The sequence below is a fragment of the Pyrgilauda ruficollis genome, unplaced genomic scaffold (assembly GCF_017590135.1).
Source record: "Pyrgilauda ruficollis isolate IOZ18807 unplaced genomic scaffold, ASM1759013v1 scaffold31, whole genome shotgun sequence".
In the NCBI taxonomy this organism is placed as follows: domain Eukaryota; kingdom Metazoa; phylum Chordata; class Aves; order Passeriformes; family Passeridae; genus Pyrgilauda; species Pyrgilauda ruficollis.
In genome coordinates this window covers 5,963,770-5,985,102 of record NW_024524489.1, presented here as the reverse complement: position 1 = coordinate 5,985,102, position 21,333 = coordinate 5,963,770, and the positions used below count along the sequence as shown (strand labels likewise).

General features: G+C 41.4%; 1 protein-coding gene across 1 annotated transcript in view; it reads right to left on the bottom strand.

The window, feature by feature from the left end:
* Positions 1–21,333, bottom strand: part of SPTLC3 (serine palmitoyltransferase long chain base subunit 3) — a 78,479-nt gene that overhangs the window by 10,753 nt on the left and 46,393 nt on the right. The window contains exons 7-9 of the mRNA XM_041474051.1: positions 14,428–14,533; positions 6,785–7,004; positions 4,515–4,641 (exon numbers count right to left, since the gene is read on the bottom strand). Of these exons, the coding sequence (XP_041329985.1) occupies positions 4,515–4,641; positions 6,785–7,004; positions 14,428–14,533 (453 nt within the window). The remainder of the gene's footprint in view (positions 1–4,514; positions 4,642–6,784; positions 7,005–14,427; positions 14,534–21,333) is intronic.

Sequence of the window (21,333 nt, the reverse complement as noted above, 5' to 3'; positions counted from 1 at the left end):
TAAAAACAATTTCTTTAATGCCAAACCAAAACAGAAAGCAGCATTCTGCCATTTCTCACAGTCTGAATGAGCTCAAATGCAAGAACTCAAGAGTTCGCTAAAAACACAAATGAAAAGAAGTAGTTCCAAAAAGATCAACCAATCAGCACAAATTGCAAAGTAAATGAACATTTTAAAGAAACACAATCTAAACAACTTCAGGAATTATCTTTTAACAAAACATCTTTTACTAGTAGATTCCAGAGGACAAGCTTTTAAATGTTTCAGCATCCCATAAAAAAACATAAAAAATGCCCACTTCTGTTGGTGAATTATTGTTTGCCATGCATTAAACAGAAAAAATGTTTCCTTTACAAATGCTGCAATTTGCTTTTTACACCAGTATAATCTATTATTAGTCATCAAAAAAATGGCTTTGGACTTCCCAGCAGTTTTAACTCCGTCTGCCTAGTGGTTCTATTTTACACCTTTCAAATTTAAGTGTAAAAATATGCTTTCAGTATTCTCATGCAGAAAGTGGGGAGGAAGAAAAGGTCTGAGGTCACAGCTGGAGGGGCTGTGTTGCATGCAAGTAAGTGTACTTGCAAATCTGTGCGGGGTCCAAACACTCTGAGTCAACTCCAGTGTCATCACGGGATAAAACCACTAAGGCAGCTGCTGAGTTTCCTGAGGTATCTCCAGTGGTGTAATGAGAAAGCCACGAGGAAAACACATAAAGAATGTCTATATTATGAATTATAAAGAGTAAATGCCATGGGAACTTCTGCTTCCCATATTTCCTAATAAATGAGCAGAGACACATTTGAGATGAAAAGGCCACAAAGGCTTAAGAGGGATAAAATGACTTCTTTTTTTTTTTTTTTTTTTTTTAATAGACTACATGAGCAGAACTTGCTGCCTTATGACATTACAAGAGGAAACACAGCTGCCAGAAGTTCATACACTTTTGAACAACTCTATTATAGGAACTATGAAAGTGTCTATGATGTTATGGTACTAAGAACAAATGTGTTTTGTTCTACAAGACATCGATTTTCAGAGTTGTGTAAAACATGGCACTGAGAAAAACAGGACTTTTACGGCACTAAAAATCTGATTTCACGTTTGCATATTTTCTAGTCAGTTTCTGATTCTTTGGATACAGTTGCTCAAGAAATACTAGTAATATTGACCTCAACCTGCTCCTCCTTCCCAGGCAGGATCAATGCTGTGTATCAGTTTTGAGGGAGCTACTGCCTTCTCCTAAATTAGCATTTCTCACCCTTCATTTTCTCGAGTCACCTCAGAAAACATGGCAAAACAAATGATAACAGAATAGTTGCCTGTGGGCTCTGTAACATCCTCCCAGTGACATTATCACGACACTGATGTCTCACAACTATCACAAATATTGATGTGGGATAGACCCACATGTTTACACCTTTCAGTGTGGAACAGACACTGGCTGTGGGTAATTTCCAGCTGAAGAGTTCAGGTTTCACAGAATTACTCTGAAGGTGCTAACTTGTTCCTTCCTTGTGGTGAAGCAGTACTCCCTGGGCCATAAACATCTATTCATATCCTGCAGTCATGCACCCCCTATACTGATCCTGTCCTGGAAATGCCTATCTAGACTCCCTTTCCAAAGAACCATATTCTTACTAACTGAAAATAAAAGGAGAAAATACTGAATCAATTGGATACACAAGCAGCATCTGCACTTCTGGGCTCTGGCATTACCTACTATATAATTGCATCTGTGCTACTCTTTTTAAAATCAGCTGCTTAACAAACTAGTGGAGAATAACCAGCAAGAAATTCAAGGGATTGTAATAGTCTTATATCTGGGAAAATAAGGAAGACTAAAAAAAATTGGATTTTTCTGAGTGGCAACTTAAATGATCAAATCAGTCTTCTCTTAGTTGTCTGTTAATTTGCCAAGGAGTCACAGAGTTCACACATAAGAACATGCTGGGTTAACACATTTTTTGTCCCCTTATTTCATCCTCTTTCCAACAAGCACCCTCTAATTCACATGGAACTTTTTAGCAAACTCTAATTTAATTATTTCCTAAGACATTCCCAGTGATTTTTGCAAGGCTCACCCCCTAGAGAAATGACCTCTAGAAGATAAGCTCTTGGTGGACACCTCCATATAAAGAATTCCCCAAATTGTCCAGTGGGAAGAGAATGCTATTTGAAATAAATTGCAAAATAAACTCCTTCTATGGATCAGAGAGGCTTTCAGAGAACACATGGTCAACACTGCCCTGCAGCAACTTCAGTTTACTTGAAACTTCTCTGCTCCACAGCTCATGCCCTCACAAGAACACTTGCATGCAGGATTCACCACCTTCCATGACAGTGGACCAAAAGAACTCTGCCAGGGTCATTGTCCTTGGAATGAAAAATATCTAAGGAGAGACAGTTCTTTCTCCCTTCTGTTCCTTGCTCCTTTCTAAGCCACCACCTTCCTCTTTCCAATGCCAAAGCAATGCATTGTATGTAGTGTGGTCCAGCACAGCATTTTTGTCCCGTATTTTGGCTTGTGGGTTTTTTTTGTAGTCCACAAGACAGCCTAATGAAGGGAGGCCCACATGAAAGAAAACCCAAAAGACCAAAATAATGAGTCTGGCTCAGAAGGACAAGAAACATTTTTACACATCACAGCCAGCTTGCTAGCCTTTGTGCAACGTCTAAGTTGTGATATATGATTTATTAATTTGTTTTTCTACTCATTTGCATTGCATATTACAAGACAATGTAAAAAAAAATTGAGAAAACACTAATTTACTTCATAACGGATTTGCAGAAGACTTAATAAGCTCTTATTTTGCGCAGAAATCCAAACACTGTCTCATTAAACAACACTGCCTGCTGGAGAGAAAACGCTTCCAACTCTTCAACCTAAGACAGACACGCACATCTTAAAACACTCCATCTCGAACCCAGCTCTCCTCTTACCCTGCCCTGAGCTGCACGCAGAATCAGGCTGGCCGAAGAGCATTTTTAACAGGCTCTGCAGGCGGGGAAATCTCTGCGTGTTTCGTGATTTACACGCGGCATCTGCGAGCGCTGGGCCAGGCTCAGGGTCAGACCGCCCTCTCACGGCAAGCGCCAGGGCAGGAGCCGCGCCCGCTGCCACGGCCCCAGCCCACCAGAAAGATGTCAGAGATGGTCTCTTCTCCCCAGCACACGTAGGCATCAGCACATGCAGCCGGGACCTTCCAAATTTCCAAGCTGGAAGCAGTTTTTTATGTTCTGGCTTCTCTGCCGCAATGACAAAAGCATCGCTTTCTCGTCGTCCGCGCATCGCGCTTGAGTTTTGCTGCCTTTTGTCCTTGCACTCAGCAGAATTTGGCACTGGGATTGGATTCTTCATCTCTCCTGTACTCTGGGTCTTGTAAATTCTGGCCTCATCAAAGCACTGTGATGAATGTCTTAATAGCTTTGTCTCTATCATGGCTTGAAACAGCCCTCTCGGGCACTGCAACAGAACAGTGCACAACAGCATCTTACCTGCTCTCATCTACCCTTTATCCCTTCCATTCCTGTCTTATCCCAATCATATCTATCAGGGAGGGCTAATACAGAATTAATTCTGTTAGTCTCAGACAAAGTAAGAGAAAATAGCACTGCTGGACCAGCGTAAAAGAGATTGCAATTCAGAGCAGAATCTGTATCTTCAGCTGCATGTTAAAGAATATCATGACTCTCAGGCATTCCTGAAAGAAAACTGCACAAATTCAATCACTTTTTCTCCATGCTGGGATTTAAGTCCTAGAATACTGAATACGTATCAGCATTGCTTTGAAACAGTAATAGATAGGTATGTCACAGTTGTTTTGTTGCTTGTTGCATAGAAAACACATTACAAAGAGGATAAAACATCACACAGAGGATTGGACAGTAGCTGCATCTGCAACTTCAAGAGATGAATAGAAATACACCTAATTTTTCATAAGGACACCAAGTAGTCAATTCTTTTGGGACAGAATGTTGTATAAAACGAGGCTCAGGTAACCATAATTGATGCCTGAGTGAGGTAGGAATTATTATAATCATCTTCTCATACTATTATTTAACATACAATACCTGTTCTGAAACGCTGCACCATGCTTGAGTTGCTTGCCATTTTGAAGGTTTACACTTACACAGAAGCAAAACTGACAGCACCTAGCCCATAAATGAAATCATATCCTTATGAAACCCACTACAAAGTCAGACAATATACTCCAAGGGAAATCTATGCATTTCAATTTGTTGCTGCAAAGCAGGATGGGCTGGCAACTATACAGCCAGAACTCCAACATATCTCCATCCCTGCTGCATGTGGATGAGTATGGAAAAAACTGCAGGGTTGACAGTACTTAGAAGTATGTTGATTTGGGTATTAATTTTACAATAAGAAGGATTTATTTTGCACTGCTATTGCAGTACTTCTTTGCTGCTGGATGATGTTTTGATTGTACCCAGAGAGACACTCTGGTAGCAGCTGAAATAAGGGAGGGAAGGAGGGAAGGAAGGAGGCTTACCTTGTGTTGTCCCGTCCAGTCCCATGAGACATCTCATTGCCCTGATGATTTGCTCTGCTACGGGGGGACACATAGATGTGGCGTACACAGCACTATGAGAATGAGTTCGTAAAAAGTCCACAAGGTCCTTACACAAGCAAAACAAAGCATGAATGAGCTTTGAGCTGGCCAAACAGCAGATCTCCCCCTTAACTACTGCAGGAGTGGGAATGTGCAAAAGGAAGAGGACGTTTCACCAGCTACTGGATTGCATTCTTGACTGCCACTGTTAATACACGGCCTGAAGAAACATCAGGCAGGTCCAAATGCTTTACCATATAAGTGGGACAATTACAGATGAAACAAAAGTCTGGAATAGAATTATGTTTACTTCTGTGCTCAGACTTACTATAAAGGAGCCAAAATAATTTCAAGACCAATGAACAGCTGCACTTAAAATAATGCTGCTCAGTTCCCCTCTGGTAATGAAACAAAGGCTATATGACATCAGTATAAGTCCTCTGCTACATGACCTAGCCCAGGAAAAGCAAGCTCACTGAGATCTCTCTTTGTCTATAAGCACATAAATTTTCAATCAAAACTTTTAATCAGTGTGGCAGGTACAGTCATGTGAGAGTTAGTATAATTGATTTGACATTTCCTAAGAACACAATCTGTCCTCTTAGAAAAACTGCTGATATGCTGTAGGCATGTCTAAAACATCAGTAACTCTCCTGAATTCAGGCATGCAGTAGGAATTCTGATCTTACTAAGATCATCATTGTTATAACAACTTATATCTCCTAGTGCAAAATATCAGAATAATAGTTACCACACTAAAAGGTGAGTGCATGTTAGTGAGAAAGGGATGAGGCCTGCTTGAAAATTGACTTTGATAAAAAAGTATAATCAGAAAAGAAAATCCAGTGAGAGTAACACAAATCACTACCAAAATGGTGTATGAGTCTACACAGCAACTCCAGTGCTGAGGATAAAGATTTACCCAACTTTACACAGGTTGTGCATGGCCATATTGCAATTGTATTCCTAAGGGTTTGGTTAAAGGCTAAGAAGGCTTCTGGGCTCCGGCTGATGCAGAATAAACAGCACCACTGTGAGTTTTTGGCTACAGAAAGGAATGTAAGTTGGTGAATGGGTGACCAGCCTTCCAAGGCTGAGAAGCCTGAGGCAACGCTTAGTGATACACATAGGCGTGAAAAGAGTGACCTGTTTTCACTCAAAAAAAAACCTCCCAAGGATTAGAGGATAAATTACATGGCACTGCTTTTCACAGGTCCAATCTTTCTATACTTTCTAGCTACATTACCCACATTATTTTTGGTAAGAAATAAACATACAGATAAAAATTCAGGAAGCCAAGGAAACAAAGAAAATTGATGCTTGATATATTATGACACTTGGTTTTAAGATCTCCAGGGGCAAACCCAAGAAAGACAGTAAGAAATACACAGTTTATACTTTCTTATAGCCCTTTTATTCCACTGTAGGGCTACCCTTATTAATGTTATCCTGACAACAACCATATGGGCTGAATAAACAGGCTTCCCACTCATTCAGCAGACTGCTTAAAAAATACATTCAGCAGGATATGAAAAGAGAAAATAATCAGCAGCCATTTGATCTCTCTGTCAAGCAACAAAACCAATGACATTTCACAATGGTGCTGATTATGCTTTCCCTTCTACAGCCCCAGCTAAAGCAAGCTCAGCACTACTTTTTGTTGACATCTGTTGTTGGCGAGAGATTGTTTTGTTAATGTATGTGGAGCAACTGAGGACACAGAATTTACTATTGCAAAAGGCCCCCAGTAACCGTTTTCTCCATTCTCCTAAAAAATGCAACTATGTTAATTCACAACTCTTTAGGAATTTTATTATCAGTGGATGAAACTGTGGTTTTAATCTCTCAATATTGCTTCACATACTGTTTACAAATGTGAAACAAAGTAATGAGCAATCCGCATGCAAATTAATGTAGGGAAGTGTATTAGCCAACCACAACATGTCCAAACATTTCCAAGACAAACAACAATCATCAGAGTGGCACAGAATAATCCAACTCAAGCAAATTACATAATATGAACATGAGACAAAAATAAGAAAGTGTGACTGTTTGATGTGCATTTGGGATCCAAGCAAAAATGATGCTAGCTTCAGAACAGTGCTCATGTAAAGCAGTCTGTTCAAAAGGATACTGAAAAAATATATCATACATCATACAAAAGCAGTTCCCACACCCTTGATGTGAAATTGTTTATGATTTCCTCTTACCTTTTTGCCAGCTATGTATCCTCCAGCTGCGCCAAAGCTCTTTGTGAACGTTCCCATTAATACATCAACATCGTTGGGACTCATTCCGAAGTATTCCACAACTCCTCGGCCCGTAGCTCCCACTGCACCAATGCTGTGAGCTTCGTCCAAGTAGAGGTATGCTTTGTATTTGTTCTTCAAGGAGACTATCTCTGGCAGGCGCACGATGGACCCTTCCATGCTGCACGTGGAGAGAATCAGGGGTGAACAACAAACTCTTTCCCATACTGGCAGAAAATATAGCCACTGATTGCCCTAGTCCACCAAAGTCCTTCTGGAATCTCAATTTTTACTTACAAGCCAAAAAAAAAAAAAAAAAATCAACTCGCAACCCATTCCCACTTGTGGGTGAGTACAAAACAGTTAAACGGTTTTAGAATTCAAACATTGAAAACCAGTAAAAAAGTCTTTGAATGTTTGTAAATTGTCAACATGTCAGAGGAGACAAGGAAAGGTGTAAAGCAAGGTTACTTACCCTAAGCAGCACACTACAGTTCATCTCTAAAAAAACAATTATAAAGAACAGCTATAATTCAGTCTGGTCTCCTTGCTTACTTCATCGTCAGCTACTGTGGCAATATTTGGGCATAACGGCTCTAGAGCAAATTCATCTGGTGCAGAGGATTTGGGTCCAACATACACTGGAGTTGGGCCATGTGAAACCCACAGCTGGTGCCATAAACGCTAAGCATTCCCAGTCTCCACAGAATCAGGGATTAAAACAGGCAGCTGAAATCCAGTCTTGTCAGTTTTTGCTTCAATATGAACTTTTTAGGAAATGTAGCCTGCTACCTAGTAATCAAAAGTAAAAAAAGTTTCCATTCCTTTTCTTTTTACTTTCTCACAGCCATACAGAAAAACAAAATATTTGGAACTGGCACAGGTTGCCCAGAGAAGCTGTGGATGCCCCATACCTGGCAGCGTTCTAGGCCAGGTTGGATGCAGATCTGAGCAACCTGGTTTAGTGGAAGATGTCCCTGTCCATGGCTGGGGGGGTTGGAACAAGATGAGCTTTCAGGTCCCTTCCAATCCAGACCATTCCACGATTCTGTGATTAACGGTGTGCTGAGATTTATAGAAATGGGAAGAGATGATCTTTTGCACTGTTGAAGGTCGTGTCAGTAAATGGGAAGGCACAAAGGAGGCATCCAGCAAAATGAAAGCGCAGGGAGATGAATAAGAAATGCTCTCTGATCCCATAAAGATGACATATGCAGAGTATTGCTGTGAAGACTTGTGTCTTGCAAACCTTTGTGAGATGACCACAGCTATGCTTTGATATGCTCCGATGCACTCAGTATTCATTTCATAATGAGTTAATCATGTTCTCTTCCACTAGCTCTAGTAAGCAGGTCTTTAAAGGCTAAAAACTTCCCATCAAACACAAATTCAGGGTGCTGTGGGCCAGGAAACCAGGGCTCTGTGGCTATAGCCCACAGTTAAGTTGCATCCACTTGCAAATGCAACGAGTTTCAGATGACGAGAAACAAGAACTTTGGTCCCAAATAGCAAGTACAAAAGAGAAGTGCAATCAACAGTGCCTTGGAAATTTTTGGATTCTGAACCAATGGCTTTCACAGGCGGCTTTGTTGCCACTTGTACTGTGCAGCTGGAAGTTTGGCACCACAAAAGGAGCACGATGTGCTTTTAGCACTTGGGCAATTTCTCACAATTTTAGTCCTTCTTCATCCTTTGGTCTCCTGAGTAAACTTGGAAACTGGTCTCCAGTTTTGAAGTAGACCTACCCAAAGACAAGTCTCCATTAGTGTAACAGCATGGGGGAGTAGCCATGGACAAGGGTTGCTTGTGCTGCTCACACTGGGAGGTTCAGAGAGCCTGGCTGTGTGTGCCTGGAGGCATATTTTTGGCTGTTGCTGACTGCTGGCAAATCATGTCCTTCTGTCTTGCCCAGCCATAAAAGAGGCAGCTGTTAGGACTGCGTGTTGGCACCATGGTCCCTTGCAGCAAAGAAGGGTGGGCTTGTACTGCAATCTCCTGAGGGCTGGGTTTTCTCGCTTTTCCCAAACAGCACTTGGCAGCTGGGGGAGAAGCAACTTAAACCACCACAGCTATTTTCCTAGTGAATACAAGGGCAGGGCCCACAGTCCTCACACAGCTCGGAGTCAAAGCATTAGTCAGCTAAAATGACACTGAGCCACTGGATGTGCTTGGACGTGCACCATCATACGTGCTGGGCTTGGCAGCTTTCAGCTGTGTCTGGTGGGTCTGCAGGGAGAGCAAAGAGCACCTCTGCAAACTGCAATCCCACCCTCCACCTTCCTGCATGCTTGGGCACAACAGCCAGGCACAGAAGGGCAATAATGGTTTTTCCACATTTATATGGTCATTATTAGGCTTAGTGGCTAATGGAGATTCAGGCAGGAGAGACAGCATTTAACTTCAAAAAGAGTAAAAAAGGGTAAATTAAAAATGCTGGGTATTTGTGTAATGGAAGGAAAGTTGTGCTGAATCCCAGAATACATGAAGCTGGTACATGGCTGATGCAAGATTTGACCATTTAGAAGATTTAATGAAAATTTTTCTTTCTCATATGAGTAGGAGATTTCTCTTGGAACTCTAAGCTGCTTAGCAAAACAAGGCACTGGTACTCAATTTCAGTTTTGATCTACTGCTCTTGAAAGATGGCTGGCTGGCATAGATGCAATAGTTGAGAGAGGTCCCAGTGTGGCCTTGAAGTGTCCATGGAACAGATAAAGTGCTGCTTGAGTTGTGTACATGTTCTGTGCTGCCATTCCAACAGGTCCCAGCCATCCTGATGACAGAGGTGAGAACTTGTTTGCTGCCAGCTCTGGTCTTGGTCCCTCTTTTGACCCTGGGAGATGGCTGGTGATATGCACACCACTCTCTCTAGAATTGCTTCAAGACAAAAGCTCACTTCACATAACCCCTTGAGTAGCCCAAATGGAAAATTTACTGAATCCTCCAGTAAATGTTTAAGTGAGATTAAACCAAATAGCCAGAAGTGAACTGTACTGGTTCTGTCTCTCTCTCTGGCTGGGCCTCTTAGCTTTGTGTACAAATGTTTCCATATCTGCTCAAGCACACAGGCATATAAAAAAAACCCCAGATGCAAATGAACTAAAGCTGGCTCTGCCCAGGCCAGGTGTTCTCATTATGTGGTATGACATCCTGTCTTGTAGCACAAATTCCTAGCTTGGTGGCAGGGATGGAAAGCTTCTAGATTGTAGCTGACCCTCATCTCCCTTTTGTGGTGGACAGGCACAAAAACTTGGGTCAGTACACACTCATTTTGCACGTACTTCCAGACGAGAGAAGATAATCCTAAATTTTTAGAACATTCCAGTTTGGAACTTGATTCAATCCCCACCAAAGCACTGATGTTCTTCCTGATGCAGCTGTTGAATTGTGGATCCAGGAGCTTTGAGAGACGGGAGGTGTGCGCTTGTAATGGTCACTTCACTTGGAATACAGGCTTAGCTTACCCTTGACGCAGTATTGATGGATTTTTTGCCCAGTTTATCTTGAAACTTCTTGGGAAAAGGGGTTTCTACATTCTACTATGGTACCACCTCCTTGCTTTTTTTTTTGGTTTTTTTTTTTTTTTTTTTTTTTTTTTTTTTTTTTTTTTTTTTTTTTTCTGTCAGGAAAACTAATTTACAAATATTCCACCTCTGATCGACTTCATCTTTAAACATGCCCTAGAGTATCACTATCTTTTCAACATTTGAAGAGTTTACCTGTTCCCCTTTCAGGCTGGTTTGGGAAAAATCCCTCCTTTCCTGGCCTGATACTCACAAGACATACATTCCATTTTAGCAGTTACTTTAGGTACTGTTTTCTTACATAAACTTTGTACATTCATACAACAATCTCTGTTTTGTAGTTTAGAGTAATAAATTTAAGGAAATCTTTCAACTCTGCCTTCAAATACAACTCCATTTCAACACTGAAATTACAGCAATTTTAACCTTTAATGCTGGTCCTTGGCCAAAGACATTAAATGTTACCTCATTTTTTTTTCTGGAAGTCCAGTCACCTAACCCCAGGAAATAAAAAATACCCTGCTAAATTTCCTACACTATTGGCATTGAATCCCAAGGAACTTCTAATGCACATGAAAAGGCATTGGACAACATCTAACTGATCAGAGCTATTTTCTTAGCTGGAAGGGAAACTACACAAATTACATTAAAAGTAAGGAAAAAACAAATGAAAACCAATCTGTATCGATCAATTTCTGATGCTCCATAACTTCCGCCCCGAGCCTTGGCCTATCTGACTCCTAAGTAAATATGCATGGAAGAGAGCAGAAGCCTACCACAAGCCATGTAAAAGAGCACAGTAACTGATTAATCCTGAACTGGAAATGGTAGAAGCCAAGGAAAACATTAGCTGGAATTCAAATAATAAAAATATTATTTAGCAAGTCGGTTTAACTTGTGCCCTGGTTACTGCCAAAATTTGTTCATGCTTTTTGGAGTCAAGATTGATGGCTAGATGGTCTCCCTCAGTTTGGAACACAAACTGAATATATTTGCTCCTAGGCTGGTCCAAGTTAAAAACCAGCTTTCACTAGGAGTTATATTTACTTTTGATGGTTTTTTTTCTTTTTAAGATAATAAAGACATTAAAAAGCAAACAAAAATATACCTAATGCTATTTATTTGACATGTAGCTTGAATGCTTCCCTGGCTGAGAGGCGAATTCTGCCTTCAGTTTTAACCAAGCAAAATCTGTGGTTTATGATTCCAAACACAAGTCTGATTTCCAGAAATGCTCATGTTGGCTAACAACGATCCTTTTCAAATTTTGCCAGCTGGTAAGTGTAAACACTTTAAGATACTCCTAATGGAAACAGAAGGCAAATTTCTTTCCATACCATAAACTTCACCATACTAAGACTATGGTGTCCCATACAACAGTATTCTTTTTAAAGAAGGAAAGCTTAGTGTTTTCTTTTACATCTCTGGAAAAAGCATTTCTGTAAAAATTTGCCAGGCCAAACTTGCACATCAAGATATTTTAACTTGGAGAATGGCTCTGACCAAGTTATTTAAATTCTGTATTTGCTGTCCCTGAAGCATAACTTAAGGAAAAAAAAAAGTAAAAAAAAAAGTGGTATTATCTATTGTAAGAAGAATACATTGACTGCACTCTAACTCCTCCTAAACCCTCTTGATGAATGTTAATTTGACATTTGGCAAACTTTAAGAAAACTATCATTAGCCAATATGGGGCTGGAAAACTTTAGTCTTTCAAAAACCCGGGCCAAGAAAGGAAAGAACATACACACAAAGAGAGTAAGAGCATTTCTACTCTTTCTCCAGCTATTTATTTATTTATTTATTTACTTATTGCAGCTAAAATGTTGCCAGCTACCAGCTGGCTCAGGCTGCTCCTGGCGGTGCCGCGGGGTGCCCACCCGGCTGCGTGTGTCCCGGGCTGGCGGCAGGGACGCAGCGCGGTGGCACGCGGTGGCACATGGTGGCACATGGTGGCACATGGTGGCACTCGCCCTCAAGCCCCAGCAGATCTGCTCTACGACCAAACCACAGCCTGCAATTCCTGATCTGTGAAAACAACTAACTAACTAACCAACCTAGCTACTGCTAGGGATAGCTTCCAACGACAGACCATTAGAGACCTGAGCTTTGTTTTTTCAGAACCTTATGCCTTTCAGAAGCATAGACGCTCAGGGCATGAGTGGTCTTAACATTATTTAGCTTTTATGGAGCTGAAGGAACTTTATGGTTCCTTTAGGTAGGTACTCTGAGGTTTAAGGCGCTTTTATTTTGCTTTCCAACAGAAGGTTTTTGAATTCTGGCAAATTAAATCTCATTTGAGAATGGACTGTAAAACTACAGGAAAAGAAAACTCTACACCAAACATAAATCTGGAAATACAGTTATAAGTTAGTATAGTTAAATAGCTGACAGTGGGTTTGTTCCACTTCTTGGACTGATCCATGCCACTGTGTTACCAGTCTACCTTCTCATTCCCTAGTGGTCAATATTCAGGGTAAAGGATTTAAAAGTGAACAAAGCTCAGGGTAAAGGATTTAAAAGTGAACAAAGCTCAGCAGCTGGAGCCTTTGCTGCCAGCCATGTGACCCAAGGGAACATCTGTCAGTAAAATGTTGGTGGTCCACTTAATTTCTGCATGATCAAAGTCCTTAAATCCAAGCTTTCTTTTAGTAGTGCCAAGCAATGTTTATTTGTAGTTTTGCTCTGTTTATTCTGGTTGAAAGGACACGTTCAGCCTGCTTTGGATCAGCTGATCTGCTGATCCTGTTTCACCTCTGAGTGACAGGTGTTTAGATAAGGACCGATCCGGTCTCTTTGCAGATGGAAAACGTTAGGCAAAAAGAAAGCACTGACAACTATGAAGTTGTGGTGACATGAGATCCTAGAAGATTTCTTACAAAAAAAAAAAAAAAAAGCTAATTGGCTGAGCTGTGCCAGCATTTTGCAGTAAAATGGCATAAGTGACTGCCCATCAAGACAACACGTGATACAATCCCCACATATAAAGTTTTAATGTCACTTTTAGAAACCCTGTCGTGTCCTGTGAATGAATGGTTCTGGTTTCCTTCTCTCTGGGACAGGTGTTGCTACTCCCCAAACCAGCCTTGTCCTGCTCCCCCATCTCCTGTCACCACTGCAGTAGCCTTGCCTACATCCCTGCAAACCTCTCGCTGTTCACACCCCTGCTTCTTCAGCCCCTCCTGCCTTTCCCTTCTCCAACTCCTGCCCATGAGTGGCTCCTCCTCCAGGAGCTCCCTGGTTGCCTTCCTAACATCCTTCTCCAGCCTGGAGCAGTTGCCAGGACGAAGCCCAGGATGATGAGCCTGGCTGGTGCCACTGCTTTGCTGCTCAACTCCGACTGTTTGCCTTTCTGGTTGGGGGTGAGCTGCACCAGTGAGTGCAACACACCGTGTGGCTACCTGACTTAGGTGCTCTATAATTACATTGTATTATTGAAGCTGCTGTTATCAGATGGATTCTCAAAGGCACTTCTCTCATTTGAATTCCTCCAGGGACTAGGGCTATGTTAAATACCACTATATAATTCTTTGAAAGCCAGTCTTTCAATTTTCCTGTTAAAGTGTGAGTCTATTAGATCCAGCACTTGTTACTAAAAAGGTGCTGATATCACTTAACCTAAGCCTAGCTTAAGATTTCAACAGCTGGGCAAGATCTGGGCACACAGAGTTTAATCAATTCTGTGTAGCTGTCTTTTGATCTGCCCACATGTAACAAACAACTCTAGAAAGCCCAGCTTACTCAGCAGAACTCCTCACCAACTACAGTTCCACAAACTTTATCACATCTGTCACAACACACATCACCTTACCTGTCTTGCTCTCAGTACATCTCCCACTCAACTGTGATTTCCTAAATCAACATCCAGAACAATGTACAGGATCTAATTTGAGCTACAGGATACAAGGTTCAGGCTGTCATAATGGAAATCAACATATTCATGAGATAGAGAAAGTAAGTGCAACTTCCACTCTCATTAAGATTTCCCTCAGATACCTAGAATGAGAGTTTGCCCCACTCAATTCATCATTCTGTCCTCAGAAATGATAGAATACTCATCTTTCTACAACACAAACATACCTGTAAATGCCCTCCACCAGGATGATTATTTTTCTCCATGCTCTGTGGGTGCGAGGCTGTCCATATATTATTGCATCTCTCAGCAACTTCTCGAGGCTCTGCATATCTTTATTTAAAATAAGGAAAAGGAGAAAGGAAAAGCATTAACGAAGTTTTTTTGTCAAGAACTTTCAATTTTCTCTTGGGTGCTATTTTTCCTATTCAGAAAAAGACAACATTTAAAAAAAGTGTCCTAAAAAGAAACTTATTTTATTAGTACGCAAGACCAAACAATTCCTTTCATTGGTGTGAATGAAATTTAGAGAGACAAGAAGAGTTATAAAAAGCTTCCAGTTATGCACCTGATCTGGGAAACTTCTAGAAATACTCAGCATACATTTGTATTTAAAGGCAAAAGGGAATTACTTTTGCTTCAGTACTGAGGCTAACTGCCAGCAGTTCTGTGTAGGGGCTGCTGATACTCATAATTTATCAAGGTTGAATAAGCTGTGAGTTTTGGTTGCTTTCCAACCACAAGCTCACAAACAACAAGCATTTCTTCAGCAAAGGTTTTGACAAGGCTGCATGAAGCACATAAGAATGGCAGCAAGAGAAGGCTTGTCCTCCTCAAGAAGGAAAGCAAGTGGAAGGTTGCTGATGAGAGAGGAAGAGGCAGGTGGATACAAGCACATGGCATGGATACACTAATCTAAATGCTTGGCACTGGCAGGACTTCAGTATAAGGAGGTCTGGAACAAGGTTATGATCCTCAGCTGCTTCCTCAAGGGCTGAGTGTGGGGCATCAAGAAATCTTGAAGGAAAGACACTGAAATTTTGAAAAAGACGGAAGAAGCAAGAAAAAATGCCACAGAAACCAGGTCAGGCCAAATGTGACTCTCAATGCACCAGCATTCTGGTGTCACCAATGAATGGACACTCTTCAAAATGAATTATTCAGGTACTTTTCAGGAATTTGGACAGGCATTTCAAAATGTTTTCCAATAACATCCTGTAGAGTCTCATATTACCCAAATAATACTACAGATCAGCTCAAACCATGGGCTGAGAAAATCAATGGTATTTTTCCACAATATAACTCCGTTTGCCTCAGCAACACAACACAGTTGATACAACCTTGCACAATAGCACAAAGTTAATGTGTAAAATGAATTGTCCTGAGGGAAAAAATACACCTTAGAAATATTAATACTGACCCATAGTTTAGTTTCTGCCCTAGGGGAATGGAGCCATCTGCACATTAATTGCCCATTGTGAGTAACCTGTGCCCTGAGAGATGGCCAAGTTATGACCTGAACCCTTCCAAATCCTGATGCCTCACCTCTTCCTAGGAACATTCAGTGATGTTCAGTAGTGAAACTGCCCCTCTGCACCTGACCTAGCAAGTCCCTGCTGTACTCTACAAAGCACAAAAGAGGCATGGACAGTATCAGCTGCCCCTTGTTTCAGTGGTGCAATGGCCTGCACACCTCAGTGAGCTCTGAGATGGAAAATGCTGCTAGGAATAGTGCAGCGCAGACAGCACACTTTCCACTAGATGGCAATCAAGGAAATGAAAGTTCTTTGGTGCTTTATATGGGAAAGTTAATACCAAGCTGAGAATCTGCAGCTGCTTACTTTCTCTTTTGTTTCAAGCAGCTAATATTTAGAACTCCTCTTAAAGGCTCCCTCAGGATGACAGAGAGCTTACAGTAAAATTTGGACACCCTCTTTTCTCCACCAAATTATTCTCTACTGATGTCAGTGTCTTCTAAATCCTTTTGGGACCTTTGAACCCCTTTTCTGAATCACAGAGGATTTTTCAATTCAGTGTTGTATGTGCCAGTCCAGATAGGATCTTGACTTTAGAAAAGCCATTCTGCCTCTGAGTTAAAAGCATGGCTTGAAGATTTAGTTGCTTTAGCACATGCACATGAAAAGAAAAAAAAAAAGGAGAGAGGAAATGATGTGAAATGCATATAATTCTGTTTTAAAAAAAGACATGGCTGTGAATTGGTCTTCTGTCCAAACTACCATGAGACCTCAGACTGGGGAGAACTTCTCCAAGGGATGAGGTTCCCTGGTTTTACACATAATATAGTCCTGCTGGAGTACAGGCTAAGAACATGTCTGTCTGCAGGATCAGGGCTATCTCACTTTCCTTCTGACTTCTCATTTTGAAAAACATGTATGTGTGACCCTTTCTGAAGCCTGTAATGTTCAACACATGATTTGTTTGTGCGCAAATGAATTTTACTGATCTATTATCAGCCTCATTTGGAAAGGGGAAATAGGCAGAAAGAAAAAAAAAATCTTTAGTATTCCCCACAAAAAGCTGCTTCTGTTCTTCAAGGTGAAAACAGTGCTCTATGTGCATGTGCTTAAGCTTTTCAGAAAGTGGGATATACTGAATGCCAGGAAAAACAACAGCACAACCCCAGATGACTTTCAGATATCAAATTATTTACTCATTAAATATAGTTAGATTGAGAGACATTAGGATATTAAGATGATGAGCTGCACGAGTCCATCTTGAATAACCAGTTATAGAGAAAATAACAGTCCTTCCTTGTTTGACCATCACCAGCACAGGGTTCTCAGCAGCAATGGCCAACAACTGCTCACCAGCCCAGGAGGTAGTGTTAAGAATTTGACTTGATTAATCAGTCAAAGCACAATCAAATCTATCCATGTTTCACTTTCCACCTTCTCCTTACAGCATATTCCCCAGAGATGGAGGATAAAGTTTCCTAAGAGGGGACAGCGGATCTGTCAGTGGGTTGGCGGACTTGCATAATCCTTGTTTGGGGTTTCTCATAGTTAATTCAAGAGTAATACCAGGAACACAAACTGCCAGTGGGCTGGAGCAAGTCTGAACCTGGGCAGGCAGCGTGTCATGCTGCCTCCAGTGCAGGTGGGACAGCAGGCTTCTGGAGGGAGCTCAGGGAGCATCTCCACCCCTCATCCTCACACTGTAATGCTGGGGATGTCATCACCATTCCCCTGCGTGGGCTGGAAACCTCCTGTGTCATGTCAGCTGAATCCTGTTTAATTAAAATAAACAAGCTGCTGCTGCTCTCGTCACATTCTTCTTTTTGCTTTGCACTTGCAACTCCGATTTTCAGTTTCTCCCCTTCTGCACTCTCACGCAAGGGGGCACAGACCCCGTGGCTACAAACAAATATCTTTGTTTGGAACGTGGGAGTGGCGATCACTGCAGCCACAGTAACAGCCTGAGACTCCCTTCCCTGCCCTCAATAAATACCAATCTCTCTGGAAGTAAAGGGCAATGGCTCAAGAAAGCTCCCTGTCCACACCTGGCAAGTCAGATGTGGCTTTCTCAAAGCAGAGAGGGCGGACGCAGACACAGCGTGCAGGGAGCAGGACAGACCAGTCTCCTTCCCTGCCAGCGTCTCTATGTGTCACAGGGAATTACACCCAACTGGATTAGGCTGCAGTCCACCTATCTGGGCAATTATCTTGTCTCTGATAGTGGCCAGAGGCTTCAAGGAGCACAAAACCCTAGTGGGTAATGTGCCTTTCATCCTGCTCTGTAACAGCCGTAACACTGCTGTCCCTTCTGAAATTCAAGGGTTACCTACACAGTTTGAAAAAAAATTAAATATTAAGGAAATGTCTTGTACTAAGCCACCACAAACTTTTGGAGTTTTGCAGCCAAAGAGATATCTTTCTAATTTTTACCTGCTTATTTATCTCTTTAATTTCCCCCCTATTTTATTTGCTTGCTTAATTAGTTGCACTTAGTTTTCCACTTTTCCCCCCCTTCATTTCCTTCTTTTTAGCTAGAGAATGTATTTGCTCTGAAAGGTGAAGGCCTTCTGCCACCTAGAAGTTCCTTTTTTATTAACTACAGCTCCTCCAGGTAGCTGTGCATTCTCGAGGTGTCCTCATGGCACTTGTATCTGAACTGCAAAGCAATAATTTGACTGAGTAGACTGAGAAATGCCGGAGTTGGATTAACATAAATTCACAATTGTTGTCCAAGCTGGAAACTGTGTTTTGTATGGAAACCTGGACAGCTCACACCTGCATCACGCACTTGTTGTCAACCACTTGATCTGTGAGAAGCTAAAAAACCCCTTATTACTTTCACAACACTGAAAAGGTGCACAAGTAGGAGCTGGGAATGTATCGCCCTGATTGCCATTCAGATGCAGATTCCAGCACCAGATTACAGGCTGGGTTTTCACCCAACCAATGTGCTTGGTTATGCTTTGCAATTTCCTGCCTTCCTCACAGGATCGCTTGTTCTGACTGCTCAGTGAATGCAATGCATTGCAATCCCTTGCAATGAAGAGAATTGCAAATATTTTTTCCCCCACGGCCCGAGTTCTGTACCTTGTCGCAACATTCCCATTGACTTTTGGTGCAATTGCAAATCTAAGCCTGAAAATGGGACTGCAATTGAGTTGTTTGATGCTATATGGGAAAAATATAGTAGAATTAGAAAGAATAAACAAATCCTAAGCCTTGCATGTTGCCTTCTTTTACAGGCTGGTAAGAACAGAACTCACTTGGATATAATTAGTCCATAACACTCTCATCTGTTCACTGAAGGAACACCTGATACCAGTGTAAGACCCAGAACTGCTGGGAGAGAAGCACCTTGATAAAATCACAGGCTGATTAATGGTTAAATATTTGGTTTTGCTTTTCAGGTTTTATTGGAAGGGTCAAGGATTTTGGCTAATATTTAACCAGATAAAGGTCAGAGGTCCTGAAATAGGGCTATTAAATGTATGGTGTTAGTAAAAGATTGCCTTAGAAATTAAAAAGAAAAAAAAAATGGCCAAAAACCTACAGTCAATCTCTCCCTGAGCCAGAAAGTAAAACCATCTGAGTTTAGCCCCCATTTAACTGAGGGACCCCCAAGCCTGGGGAAGGTGGGAGAGACTCCCTGGAGACCAGGGCTGGTGAGGGTAACATCAGACACCTTCTAGCAAAAAAACTAACCAAGGCCAGGCCACTACTGCCCCAGTGGTGGAGAGATGTTTTAGCATCCCATCTTCTCCCACTGCACACTGGCTGTTGGACAGTGCTGCTGCCTGAATTCCAGTGCAGCACTGCAGCTCTGTCCTATCTTCCCAAAAAAATCACTGCCTAGGAAATGGCAACCTGAGTGGTGTCCACCCCACAGCAGGGGAGACAAAGGGCAGGTGCTTTATGGGCAGGTCAGAATGATTTCAGTTCACTACAACACTACTGCATGCATTTAGGACTGCTTAGATCCTAAAATAAAATTGAAAAAAAAAAATTTAAAACCCCCTAGACCTGTGATTCAGGGACTCCAGGGAGCTGAACTTTGGTGCTTGCACCCACAAAACCTCACAAATGCCTGACACAGAAAAACTCCCTTGAAGGCCAAAACCCATGTGCCAATACTGCTATGCCCTTAGCTGGGTGAAGACTAGAGACAGAGCTAATGAGAGCCCAGAGGAAGGGCAGGCCCTGTTCAGGAGATTTTAGTTATGGGGCTAAGATGGAATATTCTCTTCCATTTCTCTCACGCAGATGATCTGTAGGTGTGTGTGCCTGTGCATTTCCCTCAGCCCAGGCCTGTAAATTCCTGTCTGTTTACAAGGAAGGGATTGTTCACTGGCAGTCAGGATGCAGGGCACATTCTTATATCCAAATAAAAACAGACTTATAGGTCCACAGCAAATTTTTTTTTATAATATTCACTTTAGGGCTTGAAAACCTTCTCATACACCCATGCAATGTTTTTGTCAAAAAGGAAAGATATCCAGATGCCTTTTATTTCACCTAGGAAAAGCACAGATGCCTAAGGATTTTGTCTGTTCTAGAAAAGTTATACAGAATTTTATGGAAAGTGTAATGTCTAAGAGAGCTACCCACTTATTGAAATAGAACTTCATTAACTTTTGTAAGAATAAGAACTACATTATACATAATTAAGGTAATAGGTAGTCTTTCTTGTCTTACAAATGAAATAATTCTCTATTAATAATAAAGGAATAATTATTTACTTTTGAAAGATGACAAATCAATCCTCTATTACAGATTCCATGCTTTGAAATAAAGTAATAGTTTTACAGAATTAGCTACAGTACAGCCTTTGAAAGATGAAGGTACTTCATAGCAAGTTCAAAATGGTAGATTTTACTCTCTTTTCTGTGAAATATTTTTATCATAGAACAAAGTTTTGTATAATTTTTCTTTAGACAATGAGTTTTTCCATAACAGAGCAGGGAAAGTAAAGAGGAAAGAGATTTATGCTCTTGTTAGAACCTGATGGTGAAATCAATGCTTATTAAAGATCTTAAAGCAGCAGCTTGAAGTGCAAAGTTTTCTATTCATGCACAGGGCCAGTACAGCAGAAGGAACCTTGCATTCACACCAAGCAGTGTGACATGGAGCACGGCTCAATTCTCCTATTCCCAACCATGACAACAACAGCACAAGCACAGTCTGACAATTTGGGCATGCCTGTATCTGTCACATACCCACACATTAGCAGGAATGACTCTGGGAGCATAAGCAACACAGCTTTGGTCCGACAAACAAACATCTGTCTAACTGAAAAGAACCCTCCCAACCCAAGCTGGAATTTTTGTTTACTTAATTAATACAGTTTTGCTCCGTCCTTAATTTTTATGCTGCACTGACTTGTGTTGCACTACTCCCTGACAGACTCAGAGGGCACAAGGCTGTCTGCTCCATTTTGGGTGAAAACTTGCATCCTACAAAGGCAGTCTGCTGGGTTATGCTTTCCAGTGCTACCTCCCCCAAAAGACATCATATTTCCCCCAAAGCAAAAGGTACATACATACATCTCTTCATGTGTGATTCTAGTTGTTAGTTATGTGTAACTCATGGTATGATTAAGGAAATATTGAAAGACACAACTTTCTAACCACAGAAATAACAATCTGAGAGACTCAGAGTGGG